The sequence below is a fragment of the Cyrtonyx montezumae genome, unplaced genomic scaffold, assembly GCF_038088225.1.
Source record: "Cyrtonyx montezumae isolate F1298 unplaced genomic scaffold, pur_monq_1.0 scaffold_3, whole genome shotgun sequence".
Lineage (NCBI taxonomy): Eukaryota > Metazoa > Chordata > Aves > Galliformes > Odontophoridae > Cyrtonyx > Cyrtonyx montezumae.
The window spans coordinates 117069927-117086821 of record NW_027072034.1 but is presented as its reverse complement, the minus strand read 5'-3'; the positions used below and the strand labels follow the sequence as shown (position 1 = coordinate 117086821).

Sequence of the window (16895 nt, the reverse complement as noted above, 5' to 3'; positions counted from 1 at the left end):
CCCTCGTGAAGTGATTATTTCAACCTAACTTAGTTTTTATTCATTTCCTTTTAGTGGTTGTGACTGTAGGCGAGAAGATAATTTCCTTAGAGCAAGGCACTAATGTCAGCATTTCAGAGATTTCTTGGAAGATAAACATGCCCCAGTGTTAATAAGATGTTCTGTTGTTTTGGCATGTTGGAGACGTGTCTTTTTAAAAATGTTTTTGCAGGTCTTCTCTGTGTAAACTACTCACTGTTAAGCTCCAAGTCTTGAGAGTGACTTTGTCCTTTTTTTGCTCTTCAGGGATAACTCAACCTTTTGAGTTACTGGTTGTCAGCTCTCTGCTCAACCTGTCATGACCAAACTGGATCACGATCATTGAGGTTTCAAAATTTCCTCAGGCTGGTGAAGCGGTGAAACGGCACTAAACGATTGGTTAAATATTTATTTGTATCCCTCTGCAGTACCTAGCACAAGACATGGCGTGTATATATATTTAAATATCTATACTGCATTGGTGATAAGCTATAACGATATGCCGTGCATTACATTCTAATATAACTTGAAAAGAGAGAACCAAAATGAGGGAGAGAGAAGAGAGGGAGAGAGGAAAAGAGGGATTGGCAAGGCATGGAAGGAAAATCCAGATTACCACCCTTGTTTCCAGTGTAGCCTCTGGTCTGGGAATATCCAGGTGGCAGGTGCACACCTGACCATTGAGTTGTAGACCATTGTATTTATCACAAAAAGGGTGTGTTTCACATACGTATCTGTAGATTGCATGTGAGGTGAGAGTAGGTGGGAATTCAGCATCAACCCTTTACTCCGGCTGAGATGGAGGTCACTGAGACTCTAGTCAGTTAAATTAGCATCTCTAGCAGCAGGGAAACTTGCCTACATTTGCTCAGGAAAGTAGTGCCATTCATCCTCCAGTGTACTCAGCACCCTCCTCAGCAGAGTGCTTTTGGTTCCCTATTCCAGCTGCAAACTAAACATACAATTTCCCTTTCTTCACCTCTAAGCAGACCCACAGTGATTGAGACATTCAAACAGTTTTAGAGATTTTCCATGGGACTTCACAGGTACTATCTTAGATTTTTTCTCCAGTGTGCAGAAAAGAGAAGGGAGACGACCTTGCTCATTTATTCCTTAACATTTCCTTGCCTTTTATGAAGGTAGTCACTATGTTAATACAGGTCTGTTCCTCTTCTAGACAGTTTTTCTTTACATTTATTGAAATTTGTAGTTGGAAGTCAGTCGTGTCACGTTACAGGTGTGTGCAGAACTGTTCACTCTCACTAATGAATACTCCACATTAATAAATGTTTGCTTTAATCTATTGCGTAACAACAAATTGCCAATGGAATACATTCCTCCGAGAAGAAAAGAAATTAATTTTCTATAAGATTAAAGCAAATCTGAAGTAGAATTGAAACAGATACTTGACCTTGGTTAAAGGAATATATCATCAGGGAATAACAGGTAGAAGAACAAGCTTCTTCTTACTCAGACATTATTGATAGAATAGTATTAATGGTGACTTTCAAAATGTTTATCCTTACAAGCTGTCTTTGAAGTTGTTTGATAAATCTTAAGTTGCACAAACATAATTAGATTTTTTTCCCCCCTCAGTTGGTGTTATCCGTTGTCCAATCTGTGGTCAGGAATGCGCAGAGAGACACATCATAGATAACTTTTTTGTGAAGGATACCACAGAGGTTCCTAGTAGCACAGTAGAAAAATCAAATCAGGTAAGTGCATTAACATGTAATCAAGTTAACATGTGTTGGATGTATACGCATGTCCTTGGCTTCTTGCTGCATGGCCTTTTTTGCTATTTGTATACAGAAAAAGACTTGAAGTACGTAGTCATCACATGAAGTAGCTACTCTAGAAAGTCAATCAAAATATATGAAAGTGCACGTGAAGAAGAAGGTTGTCTAAGCTATTTTTAATTATCAATATAAAATTGCATTATGATAATAAGGGCTAAATGTAAGCAATAGGTATTAGAATGGAAATTTCTAGACTTTGAACAGGACACTTTCAGCACTCTTTGATGCAGAGACCTAAATGACACCATGTCAAGAGATCCCAATGTAAAATGGAATCCTCTGCTTCAGTCAAAATTTATTTTTCATATCACTGACAAAACACTGCAGTGAATAGCGTGCCTTCACTGTTAACTAATGAGAGAGAACAAGTATCTTTTCAAGATTTTGTTAATCTCCAAGAACTTCTTGGAAATGATTCAGTTTCTTTATGTTGCTGCATTCTTGGAAATAACAACTTTAAAAAGAAGATTGCTGTTTCAATATGTCTATTTTTCTATGTTTCAGTGTCTTATTTTAAGCTAATCCAATGTCACTCGGACTGTGGCCTTAAAGAACTTTTTCTTAGATATTGCCTCTTTCATCTTCTAGGGAAATGTATTATTGGCTTTTGACCAATTTGTTTTGAGGATGTATTCTTAGAGGTCCCTTATTGCTTAGTCTCCTTGTTTGAAAGCTTAGCTGAAATTTGTACGTACCTGTATTCTGTATTGAATGGGTAAGTCTGTTAAGCGGAAGTACCCAGTCAGGACTGTGATGCTAACTCACTGGCTATTAAGGACATGTTTTATCCTTATCTCCAAGAAAGAGGGTTTAAACTTATGCCTCCAAAAGCCATCTAACTGTCTTCAGTGTGTAAGGCATTTTGCAACTCTGTTTCTTAGAATCTATATACCCTACCTGAAATTGGAATTTAGATGGAAGTGTCTGGAAGTACAAGCAGTATGTCAATGTTCTGTTGATGTAGGACTATTTGAAGGTGGCCTTTGGTTACTCTGCTAGTAAGAGAAAATAGTCCTTGTTCCTTCAGTTAGGAAGAAAAGCAAGATAACAAATTGCTTTGCTATGCAGAAGCAGTCCTGAAATTTTCCCTTGTTTTTTTTTTTACTTGGGGCCTGTGTCATAACCTCGGTATAACACACTGTTAGCTTAGGTGGCAAAGTCATGGTTTTGTTTGTTTCTCCTTCTCCTGTAGATTTTTTTCTTTAATTTTTATTTTTAACTTAAGGAGAGGGGGGGGAATTGAGACCTTGGGTCTTACATAAGGAATGGAAAATAAAATAATTCATTATTCTTGGAGGTTGCTGGGAACCATGCAGGCTGGACATACTTCTCTGAGCTATGGGACATCAAAAGCTGGAGTATCCATCAAACTCAGCACTGTCAGGGTAAAGTCATGCACTTGTATGATGCCGAAGTAGCTACCGTGTATTCTTCCAAAGACGAACTGGAATGCTGAATACCTAACAAAGCTGTAGCCATGGTGAAAATGTCTATGAAAGCTACTGGTTTAGAACAGTGGACAACAGATTGTCGTGATACAGTTGTGATGTGCTTAGTAGAAAGGTGGCTGTTAAAATGGGATGTTGTGGAAAGGAGGATGCGTTCCCTATGGTTCATGATTTGAGACGTCAGGGTATGATTCATATTTAGATGTACATGTGGGTGAGAATGTCCCAGAAGGCAGATGTTGTCCTCGCTGCTTTTGTATGTGCCAAGAAATAGTTATATCACTTGGCACTGATGTTTTTTGAATCCAATAGAAGTTACTACTGTATCTAATTTAAACTGGAGTAATTTATATTCAGAATATTAGTTGAACAAATATTTCTCTGTAATTCTACTTCATTCTTTTCCTTTAAAAATCAAAAACTTTTGCTTATTTAATCTTTGATACTCAAAGCTATTGGAAGAGTAGGTAGTACAGAGTAGCAGCTGAGAAGACAGCTCTATTACCTTAACTCATGCATGCAAATCTGTCTTTAAGTAAATAAACAAGCTTTTAGAACAGAAAAAATAGTAACCTGCCTGCAACATGCTGGGTAATTTCAGCTTTCATTAAAACTGAATGAAGGCTGAGTGAACACTTCCCAGGATTATAAATACTAAAACTAGTAACCGAATTAGACATAATTAGAAGGAAAACTCAATTAAAAAAAAAATATATACACCAGAATAAAGACTTACAAGTTAACTAGGGAGAGTTTCCTTTGAAATTACTAAAGGAGTGCTTGTATGAGTCAAAATAAACTTGAGATAAGTTTTAGATTTTGTAAGAATATAGCTTATATTTCCAGTTATTATGCTTCCATGTATTTTAGGTATACAATTTCTTCTAATAACTCAGAGCTCTAGCAAAATCTAATCTTAATCTGCAAATGCATCTTTTTCAAATAAGATCTGGGTAGAAGCAAATCTAGTTTTTATCTACAGTGCAGAACTATTTTGACAGCATGAGTTATAATGTCTGTGAAGAACTTTATAAATCTGTCTTCTACTTGGTGGATTTGAAGAGTATAAAGTTGCAATATATATACTTTTGGACTACAAAGAAGGAGTTTCGATTCATTTCACACCACCTATTGGTTATTGAATCACAGTCTTTCTAACTATAACAGGTCAAAACATAGGAAAAGGTTAAAGCATATTGCAAAAAGAAAATAAAAAAATATCTTGGAATCTAGGAAAAATGATTACTTTCTGAAGTCTTTTGAACTCACGTGACTAGTCTGACACATATCAAACTTACTTGCCTGAGTTTGCTAAAGGTGACCTGGAAAGAGCATAGAGTATTTAATAATTTTTTTAATACTAATTGGATGTCTACTGTTTCTGTTTTGTTTTGCTTCTTTGACTTAATAATAAAAAGTCCTGAAAGATCTTTTTTTTTTTTTCTGCTTTTTTTTCACTTCTTTTATTTTTCCAGTGTAAAAAAAAAATCCAATCTCTCCTTCTCTGTATTTACAAAACCATTCTGGGAGTATATCATGATAATAATTCTCTGGCAACAAGTTCTTTAAAAGCCTGGCCTGCAGAATTTCTCTGCCCAGTCAGAAGTGCTCAACTGATCACTGAGTAATGGAGATGCAAGCAGTCTGGTTTCTCACCAGCCTTGCAAAGGGCTGCATTGGTACACTTATGCAGAAAACAACTGAAAAAGGAGTCAGAGAATTTCCTTAATGGGATTTGCAGCCAGAGAAAATGTAACACTGAATTAATGCCTCAGTGATGCTTGCTTACTTGTTTTAAATTCTTTTCTTAAGGATTCAGCATGGCTTCATGAATTTTTTTTTCTCCCCAAATGTCATTGAAATTAAAATTTAAGGGTGAGTAACATTTTTACCTTCCTACTTATAATTAACTTACTTTACTTGTTTTACTTTCATTTTCTTGAAATTTTTTATAACATCTGTATTTTTCTGTAGTCAACTGGTCTACATAGGAATAGAATTTTTATTGTAGAATGGATGATGGAGGAAAGCAGAACATATTTTTTTAAGAAGGTTTTTTAATAAGACTTTCAGGCCTCGTTTTTTTGTAAAGAAACAGAAAAGGGGGGGGGGGGGATGAGCCCAGTTATTGTTTTCCTTTTCAGGTCACCTTTATGAAAATGAACTGCCTTATACTTAAAGTGATGAGGGGTCAACCACCCTTGTGTTGTAACTTCATTTCTCAGAAGATATTTGCATTGAGAAGCATCACGATACAGAAGAATAAGCACAGCACTGGGAATCTGGAACTCCTATGTTCAAATTCCAGTTCTGTCAGTAGCTTGCTATGTGGCCTAAGGCAAGTCAGCTAATATTCACATTCATCATAATATCACATCATCAGCTAATATTCCTCATTTTCTGGAATGGGCAAGCTGGGACCTAGTTGTATGTATCTGCATAGGATAAAAATTGTTGCTTCTGCTTTAATCTCTGTTTATCTTGTGTGGGTGCAGAAGCTGGATTTTTAAAAAGTGAAACTAAAAGCAAAACCAAGATCTAAAACTTTGTTCCTTGTATCTTGTTAGCATAATTCTATCGGTGGAATCTCTAGGATAGAGTGCTCATCAGACAGCTTGAATCTTCTGTTTGCAGCAGTGCTAAACATTCATAGGAATGGATAATAGTTGCCTAAAACCTTTGATATAACTGGAGAGGGGGACTTAAAGGAGGACTTATTCCTGTGAAGGAGAACTTAAAATTGAAATAATATTATGAGCATGTAAGTTGTTGTTGGCCATCATTCATAGTTTTCAACCTGTTGCTCAAATTTTTGATCCATGGGAAATCTTTCTTATGGATATACTGACTTAATGCAGAGACAATCTGGTTGTTATCAGGTGAGGTGTGTTTTCTTAAATTACAGTTTTTTCCTGATCTCTTGGCCACAGTTTGAAAAATGTTATTCATTTCCTGAAAATCTCTTGAAGAGTAGCTTTACTGATAAGCTTAACTGTAGTCTGTCTTTAAGTAGTAATACAGAGATTCTTAAGAGGAACACTGCTATTTTTCACTTTGTGTATTTCCTGTAACTTTGTGCAGATGAACAGAAAGTAAAACTAAAACTTCTGTCTTCTAAAATCAGAGTAGTGCTGATTGTGTTCTGTCTTTACAATATGCTCTTGTGAAATTTTTACTATATAGTAAACCATATACAGCTTCTAAGTGTGCAGTGTCAGGCAGAAAGTAATAGTTTGACTTTTATTATGTCAGGTAAATGTTCTAGAGTAGCACTGACAAAATGACCATTTTCATTGACAGGTCACTTTCAATTACTTTTATATAGTTATTTATAGCGTTCCTGTACCTCAGGCAGTTTTCCATTCTCATTTCACTGTTGTAGGAAAACTATAAAAGTGCATTGGTTATATATGAACAATCACTTATATGAATATGTCATATATTTTATCAGCTACCTTTTTTTTTTATTTTCATGTCAGGTCTGCACGAGCTGTGAAGACAATGCAGAAGCTCATGGGTTTTGTGTGGAATGTGTAGAATGGTTGTGTAAGACCTGCATCAGAGCTCACCAGAGGGTTAAATTCACAAAGGATCATACTGTAAGACAGAAAGAGGAAGTATCTCCAGGTAACAGAGGATGTGTGCTAATCACAAAGTGCATCAGAAAACCAAATTAAATCAACATTTTTTTTTTAATGATAAATTTCAGAAATACTCAGTAAATGTAAAAGGGCAGATATAACATGATGTAACCCTTGGTGCATATGAATACTAAATAAATGTTGATTTCTGGTTGGTATGGCATCTTTTGGTAGCTTCTTGTCTCCCACTCACTTATTTCAGTTCCATCCTGAAGGCTGCAACAATTTCAGCTATTTCTAGTGTTTCTTTGGACACTCTCTGAATGAATCTCTGAAATGACCCAGCTAAATAGTTATGTTAACTTACTGTATGCCACTGCAAAGGGAAAACTAATAAATTGAATTCTTTCATGACTGATAATAAGGACATGTTTTGTTAGCAGTAGAGCATGTCAGAATTCACATTTTGGCTCAGTATATTTTAAATTTGAAATGTTTTGCTTTAGAAATTAAAGAAAAATATGTTCTGAATTTAAGAGTTTTTCCTCAGTTGTATCCGGGATACTTCAGGTTGGAAGGAACCTCAGGAGGTGATGTCCTCCACCCTCCTGCCTAAAGCAGTTCAGCTGTGAGATCAGATTAGGTTGTTCAGGGCCTTATCCATTTGAGCCTTGAAAACCAAAAAGGACTGATGCAGTGTACAGTACAGCCTGTATCTTGAGTGTTCTCATTGTGAATGTCTGACTCTTCTCATCGTGAAAAAGTTTTTACTATTTTTTACTGAGAATCATCTGTGTTTCAGTCTATGTTGATGCTGTCTTGTCTTCAAACAATGCTGTAGGACACATTAAATGATAGGATGCTGACAAATATTCTACAAGTTCTAAGAAGTCCTTTGGACACAGATGATCTTGTAATTGTGTATTTTATTGTATTTATTGCAAATTATTTTCTGTTATTATAAATACATATATTATTTTTTCACTCTTCAGTGTCAATTCCTGTGAATTCTATATATGACAGAAGTTATCATTTCTGTAGTCTGCATCTCCAACAGTAGTTTCCAGTATGGTGTATTTTGGAGTTGGGTTTGGTATTTACATCCCACTTTCACACTGAGTTTTTATCAAAAGTGAGTGCTGAATGTATGTGGACTGGACAAAAACAGTGCGTAACTTATTTTGAACATGATTTGCTGAGAAAAGTCATAGAAATGCTGAATAGCAATATTCAGTCCTCCTCTGAGTCTGCTAGCCAGTTTCAAAGAAATTCAATGGAATACAGAGCTGAAAATTATGTTGCAAAATTTATTAAAATAAGTAAAGGAATAAGTACAGAAAAGTTACCTTCATGATCTGCAGAAAAGAGAGGGCTGTGATATGAAGTCAGTTGTCATTACAAGCTATATAATCCTCCTGAACTCAGTGTACAACCCAAATCATAAGAAATCAGGTTTTTTGGTTTTTTTTTTCATTAAATTGCATTAGAGAACAGATTTCATTTCTAATATGTGATGATGCTCGTTTGTATTTACTGCAAGAACTGAGACTTTCACTACATTTGGAATAGTCTCTTGAAGTAACTTCTGGTTAGCTTATAGATCAGTAGTATAGTAAGCAAAAACAAGAGAATGCAAATATCTGGCAATTTCAAGAGTCTGGACTAACATCTTCCTGTAATCAACAGAGGCAGTTGGTGTGACCAGTCAGCGACCTGTGTTTTGCCCTTACCACAAGAAGGAGCAGTTGAAACTATATTGTGAAACATGTGACAAGTTGACCTGCCGAGATTGTCAGTTATTAGAACACAAAGAGCACAGGTATGAAAATAAAGTCAATGTTTTATACAGCTTGCTTGCAGAAAGACAACTTGAAGTTAATTGTGGCTGTAGCAATATACAATGCAATTAGGTGAAATTAAATTCTCGGATCAGAAAAGAAATAGAGATGGTGTTTTAAAGAACACGATGGGCAAATGCGTGATAGTTTGGAGTTAAACCTAATTCTTTCAGTTTTTACTCTGGTGACTTAAGAGCAAGATCTTTATTTACTGTCAATTTATTTGGATGGAATTTGTTGCTACACAGTTTTTCAGGGACCTTAGAAAACACAGAGGCTGTTATGTTACTGTGTGCTTATGTGTAATTTTTCCATTTGTCCTTCAACAAGATGATTATATAACAGAACATTACCCAAGAAATTTAGAAGTGAGAAATGGGAGATTTTTCTATGAAAAGCTCTTCGAAAAAGAAAAGTAAATCTGAAGTTTGACTATACTGTACTTTGAGAACACTATTTAATAACACTCAAATTTTAGGCTTCTGTTCTTTGATCATTTCCTACTGACCGTGGAAGATGAAAATAATTACATAAAACTCCTGAGTATAGGGCAGTAATTTTCTGGCTAACACATAATATGGCCTGGGACAGATGTGCTCATAGTTTAAACATTAATATGTTCACTGTTCTTGATGCAACCACGCAACGAACTTGCTTGCCTCACCAGGCAGACATCAGTAAGTGGAGGAGTATTGGCTGTTGTTGCTTCTTAGAATGAGCTAAACGTTGATCTTGCCGAATTGCAGTCTTCCTCTTAAATGCTCCCTTTCTTAGGATTTATATCCTTTTCAGAATGTCGCCTCTTTTTTTTCCCACAAATTGTTGATGATTTCAGTTCCTTGATTTAGTGTCAGTGACTTCTACTGACTCAGCAATCTCTTCTTTCTTCTTTTTCTACATCCTTATCATCCACAAAGTAATAGCTTATGTTTTTTTTCACTTTGAGTAATAGCTACAGCACATTTAATTTTTCTTTCAATAGAATTGTGACAAGGTATCCCTTCAATTTTCTGAAAAACAATTCTAAAAACATAAAAACAAAATTAAAAGGATTATGTCGTAAATAAAATAGGTCAGCATTTGCTGACATATACATTCATGATGACAGTTAAATTTCTGACCTGAGCAGCATCTTTCTTCATGTAACAGAGCCTTTTGTGGGGCACTCTTTTTAGTATATCCCACCCTTATTGTGCATAAATACTCACTAGTTCTTTACTATAGGTACCAGTTTATAGAAGAAGCTTTTCAGAACCAGAAAGTGATCATTGAGACTCTAATCACTAAACTGATGGAGAAGACTAAATATATAAAGTGCACAGGGAAGCAGATCCAAAACAGGTATGTATTGGATTTTAAGGTTAAAACTGACAGACTGCAACTTTAGTATACACTGTAATTTGTTGATATGTTTAGATTAGTAGATTTTGTACCTCAATCTTTGTATGCTTCCAGAAGGAGAAATGTTAAGATTTTCTTGACCTTCCAAAATCTTCAGTTTCCTATAGCCACTGGTGCCTTTTTAATGTGCTTAGTTATGTTAAGTAACTCTTCTGCTCAGCCTGTGAACTTAATAGGCAGCAATAGCTTGGGTGCAACGAAACAAGTTATGCAATAAACTGTGCAGAAGGCAGTCATATTCTTTCCTACCATCAGCATGCCTATTTTTTTAGTGTAGATTTCTCTTAGAAGGTGGAAGATAATGACTCATGTTTTCATAATGCTTGTGACACACATCTGAAGATTTATGTAATGCTTTTGTGCTTTGGGATTTTTCACTCTGTACTGCAAAGCTAGAAGAAGAATAAATCTGTAGAACTCATGCAGCAGTAGACCTTTGTAACTGCTTCTTCAGCACTTACAGGAAGATTCAACACAGTAGAGGATGCTGAGTGTAACTTGAAGTCTTCCTCTCTTTGCCTATCTTTTATTAAAGATTAAAAAAAAAAAGAGCAGAAACCCTTCTCCTCTCCATCTTAATGGTTGTTATCCCCTGTCTTTTAGCAGCAGTGCTTTTCACAATGTAAGATTATGCCCTGTTATCAATTTGAACACTGTTGCTTAAATAACTACATAAAAATGTCTTCTTTTTTTTTAATGTAGAGTGTCATTCCACCTTAGGTAGAAACTAGACTTAAACAGTTTTCATTTTCTTGGAATGTTTCAGAAATGCATAAGACAAGTAAAAATCAAGAATCTCAATTACAGTGAGATAATAATTTTTATCAGTTTCAGATGTCAGTAATTTTGCAGACTTAAGTCATTAGAATTTGCCAACAGTGAACTAATTTTATTGTAGTTCATTGGTACTTGCTCTGTTCCTTCCAATACTTTTCCTAATTAAAAGTGTCTGATGGTTTATGTATTAATTGGTGCATATGATCAAGGAATATTGTAGTCTCAGCAGCATGGAAGAAGTTTAAAATTCTGTGAAGGATAGGTTTGTGACCTAAAGAATATAATTTTCTATACCGTTTACTTGCAGAATTCTCGAGATGAATCAGAATCAAAAGCAGGTGGAACAGGATATTAAAGTTGCCATATTTACACTGATGGTAGAAATAAACAAAAAGGGAAAGGCTCTGCTGCATCAGTTGGAGGTAATTTAATTTCTATTACAACAAAAAGAAAGCCAGCCTTTTTTTTTTTTTTAGGTGATTGAAATCAATTTCTAGTAATAGCTGCTTGTACAAGTGCTATTGCAATTCCAAAGCAGAGAGAAGTCCCACACAAGCCATTTGAGCAAGTGTATTCATTTACTTACTTATTTATGTGTTCCTTTTTTTCTTGATAAATTCTCTTTTTAATATTATTTTTTAATAATCAAAGCTGTCTCTGAACCTAGTTTATTCCTCCAAGCTTTTGTAGGTCATTATCCTATGCACCATGCATGAAAAGTCTTTCCATCAAAACTGTATAAATTCAGCAGTCTAATAGCAAATCAAAGGAGATTGTTTAAAAGTGATGCCTAGAAAATGATCACATCCAGTAGTGCTTAAAGAATGGTGTGTATATAGGCATATAGGTATGAAAATGTGTCATAAGAAAAAATGAAGATCTACATGCAAAACCTTGATATCTTGAATAAATATTGCGACTTTTTTGACTGATAGCTACAGTCAAGGTGTAGGGGAGTAATTTTTAGAAGAGTTAGGTGAAACCTCTCAATCACTGTGTTACAAACATGAAAGTTAATGTTTCAACAGTAAATTGCACGTTTGTAAAAAATTTTCTACTTTCAGACTCTGGCAAAAGAGCATCGGATGAAACTTATGCAGCAACAACTGGAAGTGGCAGGTCTCTCTAAACAGCTGGAACATGCCATGAATTTTTCTAAATGGGCAGTTTCCAGTGGAAGCAGCACAGCTCTTCTGTACAGCAAACGCTTGGTAAGATGAGGAAGATAGATTTCTTCTTCCTTAAATGTTATAGTTAGGTCATATACATGCACACATTTGTCTGTAACACCAAGGGATTAGGCATTTTAATGACTTCATACTACTTGGAATATATGTACATCAGTTTTTATTTCTTAAAATCATAAATGTAATATGTTTGTAATAGCTTAGCTTCAGTCGTCATTACTCTCTCCTGTTGAGCTATAGAATTGTTGTAGATGTGCAGAAATTGTGTTAACTTCTTTTCTCTGAAGTGAAAACCTTGAGCTGTGAAAGATTGGGCAAAATTGTTGTGCGTCTTAAATTATTATTGAGATTCTTCTTAGTATGCTTTACAGCTTCTCAGTTTAGTTAAATAAGGTATTTATATACATTAGAGCCTGATATCCAGCATTTGATATAAAAATAATGTATTGCCTTGTTCTGGTAAGAGTTATCTTCTGTGAAAAGTATTCAAAATTGATTTTTTAAGCTGATGAAAATGAAGAGGAGGCTTTTGCTTGTTTGTGGAAACTGCTATGAAACTAAGTATTTCAGTGATATAAAAACTCTTAGTATCTATGTATGCATGGACTCATTGACTGCTTCTGATGTACAAGAATCCTGAATAACAACAACCAACAACCAGTCAAACAAAAGAATACCCTTAAAATTACAAAGAAAAGAAATGACTGTCAATCATTTATCGAGGGAATCCTAGATCATACATTTCAGATGAAGGAAATCTGTGGTAACCTGTAACTGGAATACAAGTTTTCTTTTTGTCTTTATTGCCTCATTGCCTAGCTGAGAATCTGCTTGTGTGTGTGTATTCGTTTCTTTGTTTGATACCCATTAAAATGCTGCAGGCTGTTTTCAAAATCTATTTCAAGTAACTTTTTTTAATTTGAGTGGAGAAAAAGGGCATCAGACTGAGTCATGTTATTTCAAATTGCCTAGACTTCTGCTATATGAGTTAAGAAAACACATTATGTTGCAGGAGTCTTAATTTTGTAAACGTTATAAATCCTAAGAAAAAGACCATCCTAGCACACAAATCCTCAGCAAATGAGAGATAATTTTCAAAACAGTGAATGTAAGTTAGTCCTTAGATTTTTGCTGAAGGTCAAAGTTATTTGGGGTCTGAGTAGCTATGTCCATGGACACCTGTAAGATCTGTTCCTGAACAGTTATGCATGGAGGAACATACAAGGCCTCTACACAGGGATATCCACCCACATGGAACTAGGAAGGAGGGACATCCAGCAGACTTAAATTCAGCATTATAAGTTGGAGGTAATACCTATACTTCAAGGAAATAACACACCTAAAGAGTTCAGTAAGACATAAGTTCATAAGTTCATAAGGTTGGAAAGGACCTATAAGATCATCTAGTCCAACCATCCTCCTATCACTATCTCTACCCAACTACTAAATTAAGTCCTTTAGCACCTCATCTAAACGCTTCTTGAACAGCGCTAGGGATGGTGCCTCAACCACCTCCCTAGGCAGGCCATTCCAGTGCCTGACCACTCTTTCAGAAAAGAAATGCTTCCTCAGGTCTAATCTAAATCTTCCCCGGCGCAACTTGTGGCCATTCACATCAGTTTCCTTGCCTCGTCTATCGTATACAAAATGTTTTTAGCTACTGTCATTACCAACAGGAGAGGAAAAACCTAATTGTGAGTTTATTTCTAATAGATATGTTTGCTCACAGGAAGAATGTATGGAATAGGCTATGACAAAATTTTTCTGCATCTAGTATTTTTTGTCAGGAGAAGAGTAGAAATTTTCAAGTATAGTATAATTGACTCTGGCGGGGTATAGAAATAAGAGGACGTCTATATTCAAAATAGGCGTGCACTTTACATTTTCCACAGTCATTTAAAAACAAACATACAAAAAAACACAGAGGTCTTGCTAAATGATTTGCATCTGGTCTAAAATTGACCTGCCTAAATTAAACAAAAACGCCAGACCGAAGTGGAAACTCATTCATATGTAAGAGGTAATTGGTGTCCTTTTAGGCAGACATGACCGAATGTATATCCTGGACTTTACTAGGAAATTATTATTAAAAATATAAAACAAACATGGAACATGATAAGCTTTTTCTATATCTGACATACGTTAGTCTAGATTAACATCTGTGTTAGATATTTCTAGGAAATAACTGCAAGAAAATATTTTCTTTCTAGTAGCTTGATAAACTCGGGATTTGTTCCAGCATTCTGCCTGTGTATCCTAATCTTGTAACCAAGTATCCTAGTCTTTTGTAACCAAGAACTCTGAAGTATGTGGAAATATCTGAGAATATTCAAAGAAATACATGAAAGAAAGTATGATAAGTCTCTAATAAGCAAAGCTTATTAAGAATCAGTTCTTTCTTTCTCTGAAAAGATCTCATGCCTACTACTAAGGAAAATTCTCTTTCGATGATTCTTATTGCCAAGAGGATGGGATGCTTCTTTTAAAATGAATGGGTTAGCTTAGATTTGGAGGGGGGGGAGGGGGAAAAGCACTGGTTACATGAATCAGTTCTTTGAAAGTAAATTTAATGTAATAACTAAATTTGTGGAAAGATATGCATTTCTGCAGGGGAAAAATGCTTTCTGTTATTCAGTAGTTGATTGCTTTTTAGAGCTTTAGAAAAAAGAGACTTGTTGAAAATATCCTTTTTAATTTTTGTTTGGACAAACTTTTCTTTTACCTCAGTCCTCTTGGGGGGGGGTTGTTGAAAATCTTCTGTTTGTTTTCAACAGTATTCATTAATGTCTTTAAGTGAAGAGGAAAACCTCATGTTTTGTTCTTGTTCTAGATCACATATCGACTACGTTATCTTCTCCGAGCGAGGTGTGATGCTTCACCAGTGACTAACAATACCATCCAGTTTCACTGTGATCCTAGCTTCTGGGCTCAAAATATTTTCAATCTAGGTGTGATAAAGTTTTGCCAGTCCTTTTTTTTTTTATTTTAGTTTTTTAGAATTATTTGGTTAACTGCAGAAGACATTAAAGGTGTGTTGTATGGAAAAAGTATTATATATGAATACTTAGAATGAAATATAATGAAGTTTCCTTGTTTGAATGCAATATTTGATGATGATGCCAATAACGTTGATAGATTAACCTGACATGCCAATGAGTTGTACCAAACAGATATTCCTTTATTGGAATGCAGGGCACTTAAGTGATGATAGCTCCACTCGATCTGTGCAACTTTGTTCATGTGCTGATAACATTTATTGATTTTGCTCATACATACTCATTTTTTTCCCCAGAATTTAATGTGTATGCTAAATATTTTCTTGAAGTCATTATCATTTTCTTAGAGCTGATTAACCCTCCTTAGAGCATCTACAGTCACCCTTGGGGTCCTTTTGGTAGTTGTCTGGGGTTTGAGGAAGGAAGGCTAGTTGTTTTCATTGGTCCTAAACTTTTGACCCTAGCCTTCAGGAGCATTCTCAGTTAGGTGTTTGCCTCCTCTCTAAATGTGGTTTTTCTGGTATGTCCTGTCTTCAGCTTGACTTTGTTTTCTTCCTTATCTTTAAGGTAGTACATACGGTCCCTCCAGATACCGATGCTTGCAATATTTGACATCCTCACTCCATCAATAATGAAAGTAGCAATGTTCAGTTTGCTGGACAGTACACATGCTTTCTAGGTTCTGAAGACAGAAACACAGTATATAACCTTACTTTCCAACCTAAGGAAGAGTTCCAAACTCATTCTCATCCTGCATCTTACGGCACATTATTTTGCTTAAATCCCATCTTCCTAAACTGAAACCCTTATCAGCAGTCAACTCTACAAATGTACAAAGGTGTAAACAGTAGTGTTAAGAAAAATTGTAATCCAGTAGGCTTACTCAATTGTCTTTATCCCGGAAAGAGACAAAGGAGAGTCCTCAGCTTTCTTTATTTGAATAAAAGGAGAGTCCACTGGGGCATACCCCTGTGAGGGCTCAGAAAGTACTGGGAGAAACAGCCCCTCTTTTAACTCGGTACCCCGGCACTAGTGAGCCCTTTCCTCATTGCTTAAGGTACTTGAGGTTCACTTTTTTCTCCATTCGCCTATCATGCATTCATCCCTCCAGTGGGTACCTCCTGGATTCAGAGTTTGTTGTTTAGCCCAGGTAGAAGTATATTTGTATCCTGTTATGTCTATCTCTCTTCGTTCTGTCCAGCACACAAGATTTACATGTAGGTGCTGAGCTAGCATCTCCTGCTATATACCTGCAAGATAAGTTTGTTTAACCAGATCCTTGTGACCAAAACTCTTCTCAGCTTTATCTTGTTTTGTCCCTGCAAAACAAGATTGTTCTTCCTTCGTTCTTGCCAAATTTCTACTGATTTTGCAAGGATAACTTATCCTTGTTTTTCCTGTAATAGGCAGCTGAGCATCACGTGGATTCTTACTCATTCCCTCCTAGTGGGATAGAAAGAATCCAAAAAATGAAAGTGAGGAAACATGGGTTGAGGTAAAGACAGTTTACATGATGGCAAATTTAGGCAATAGCTACTAAAGAAGTGAGCAAAAGAAGATTGAGATTAAAGAAAAGAAAGAAAGAGAGATTTAGAGGTAGATATCATATAATCGCAGGATCATAGGTTGAAAAGGATCTCAAAGATCATCTAGTTTCCACCCTCCTGCCATGGGCAGAGTCACCAGCCACTAGACCAGGCTGCCCAGAGCCACATCCATGCCTTGAATGCCTTCAAGGATGGGGCTTCCACAACCTCCCTGGGCAACCTCTTCCAGTGCCTCACCACCCTCTGAGTGAAAAACTTCCTCCTCACATCTAACTTAAATCTCCTGTTTTAGTTTAAAACCAT

General features: G+C 35.8%; 1 protein-coding gene across 1 annotated transcript in view; it reads left to right on the top strand.

The window, feature by feature from the left end:
- Positions 1 to 16895, top strand: part of TRIM24 (tripartite motif containing 24) — a 59785-nt gene that overhangs the window by 19542 nt on the left and 23348 nt on the right. The window contains exons 2-8 of the mRNA XM_065743143.1: positions 1615 to 1733; positions 6745 to 6892; positions 8533 to 8665; positions 9909 to 10025; positions 11170 to 11284; positions 11927 to 12073; positions 14880 to 14997. Coding sequence (XP_065599215.1) covers positions 1615 to 1733; positions 6745 to 6892; positions 8533 to 8665; positions 9909 to 10025; positions 11170 to 11284; positions 11927 to 12073; positions 14880 to 14997 — 897 coding nt within the window. The remainder of the gene's footprint in view (positions 1 to 1614; positions 1734 to 6744; positions 6893 to 8532; positions 8666 to 9908; positions 10026 to 11169; positions 11285 to 11926; positions 12074 to 14879; positions 14998 to 16895) is intronic.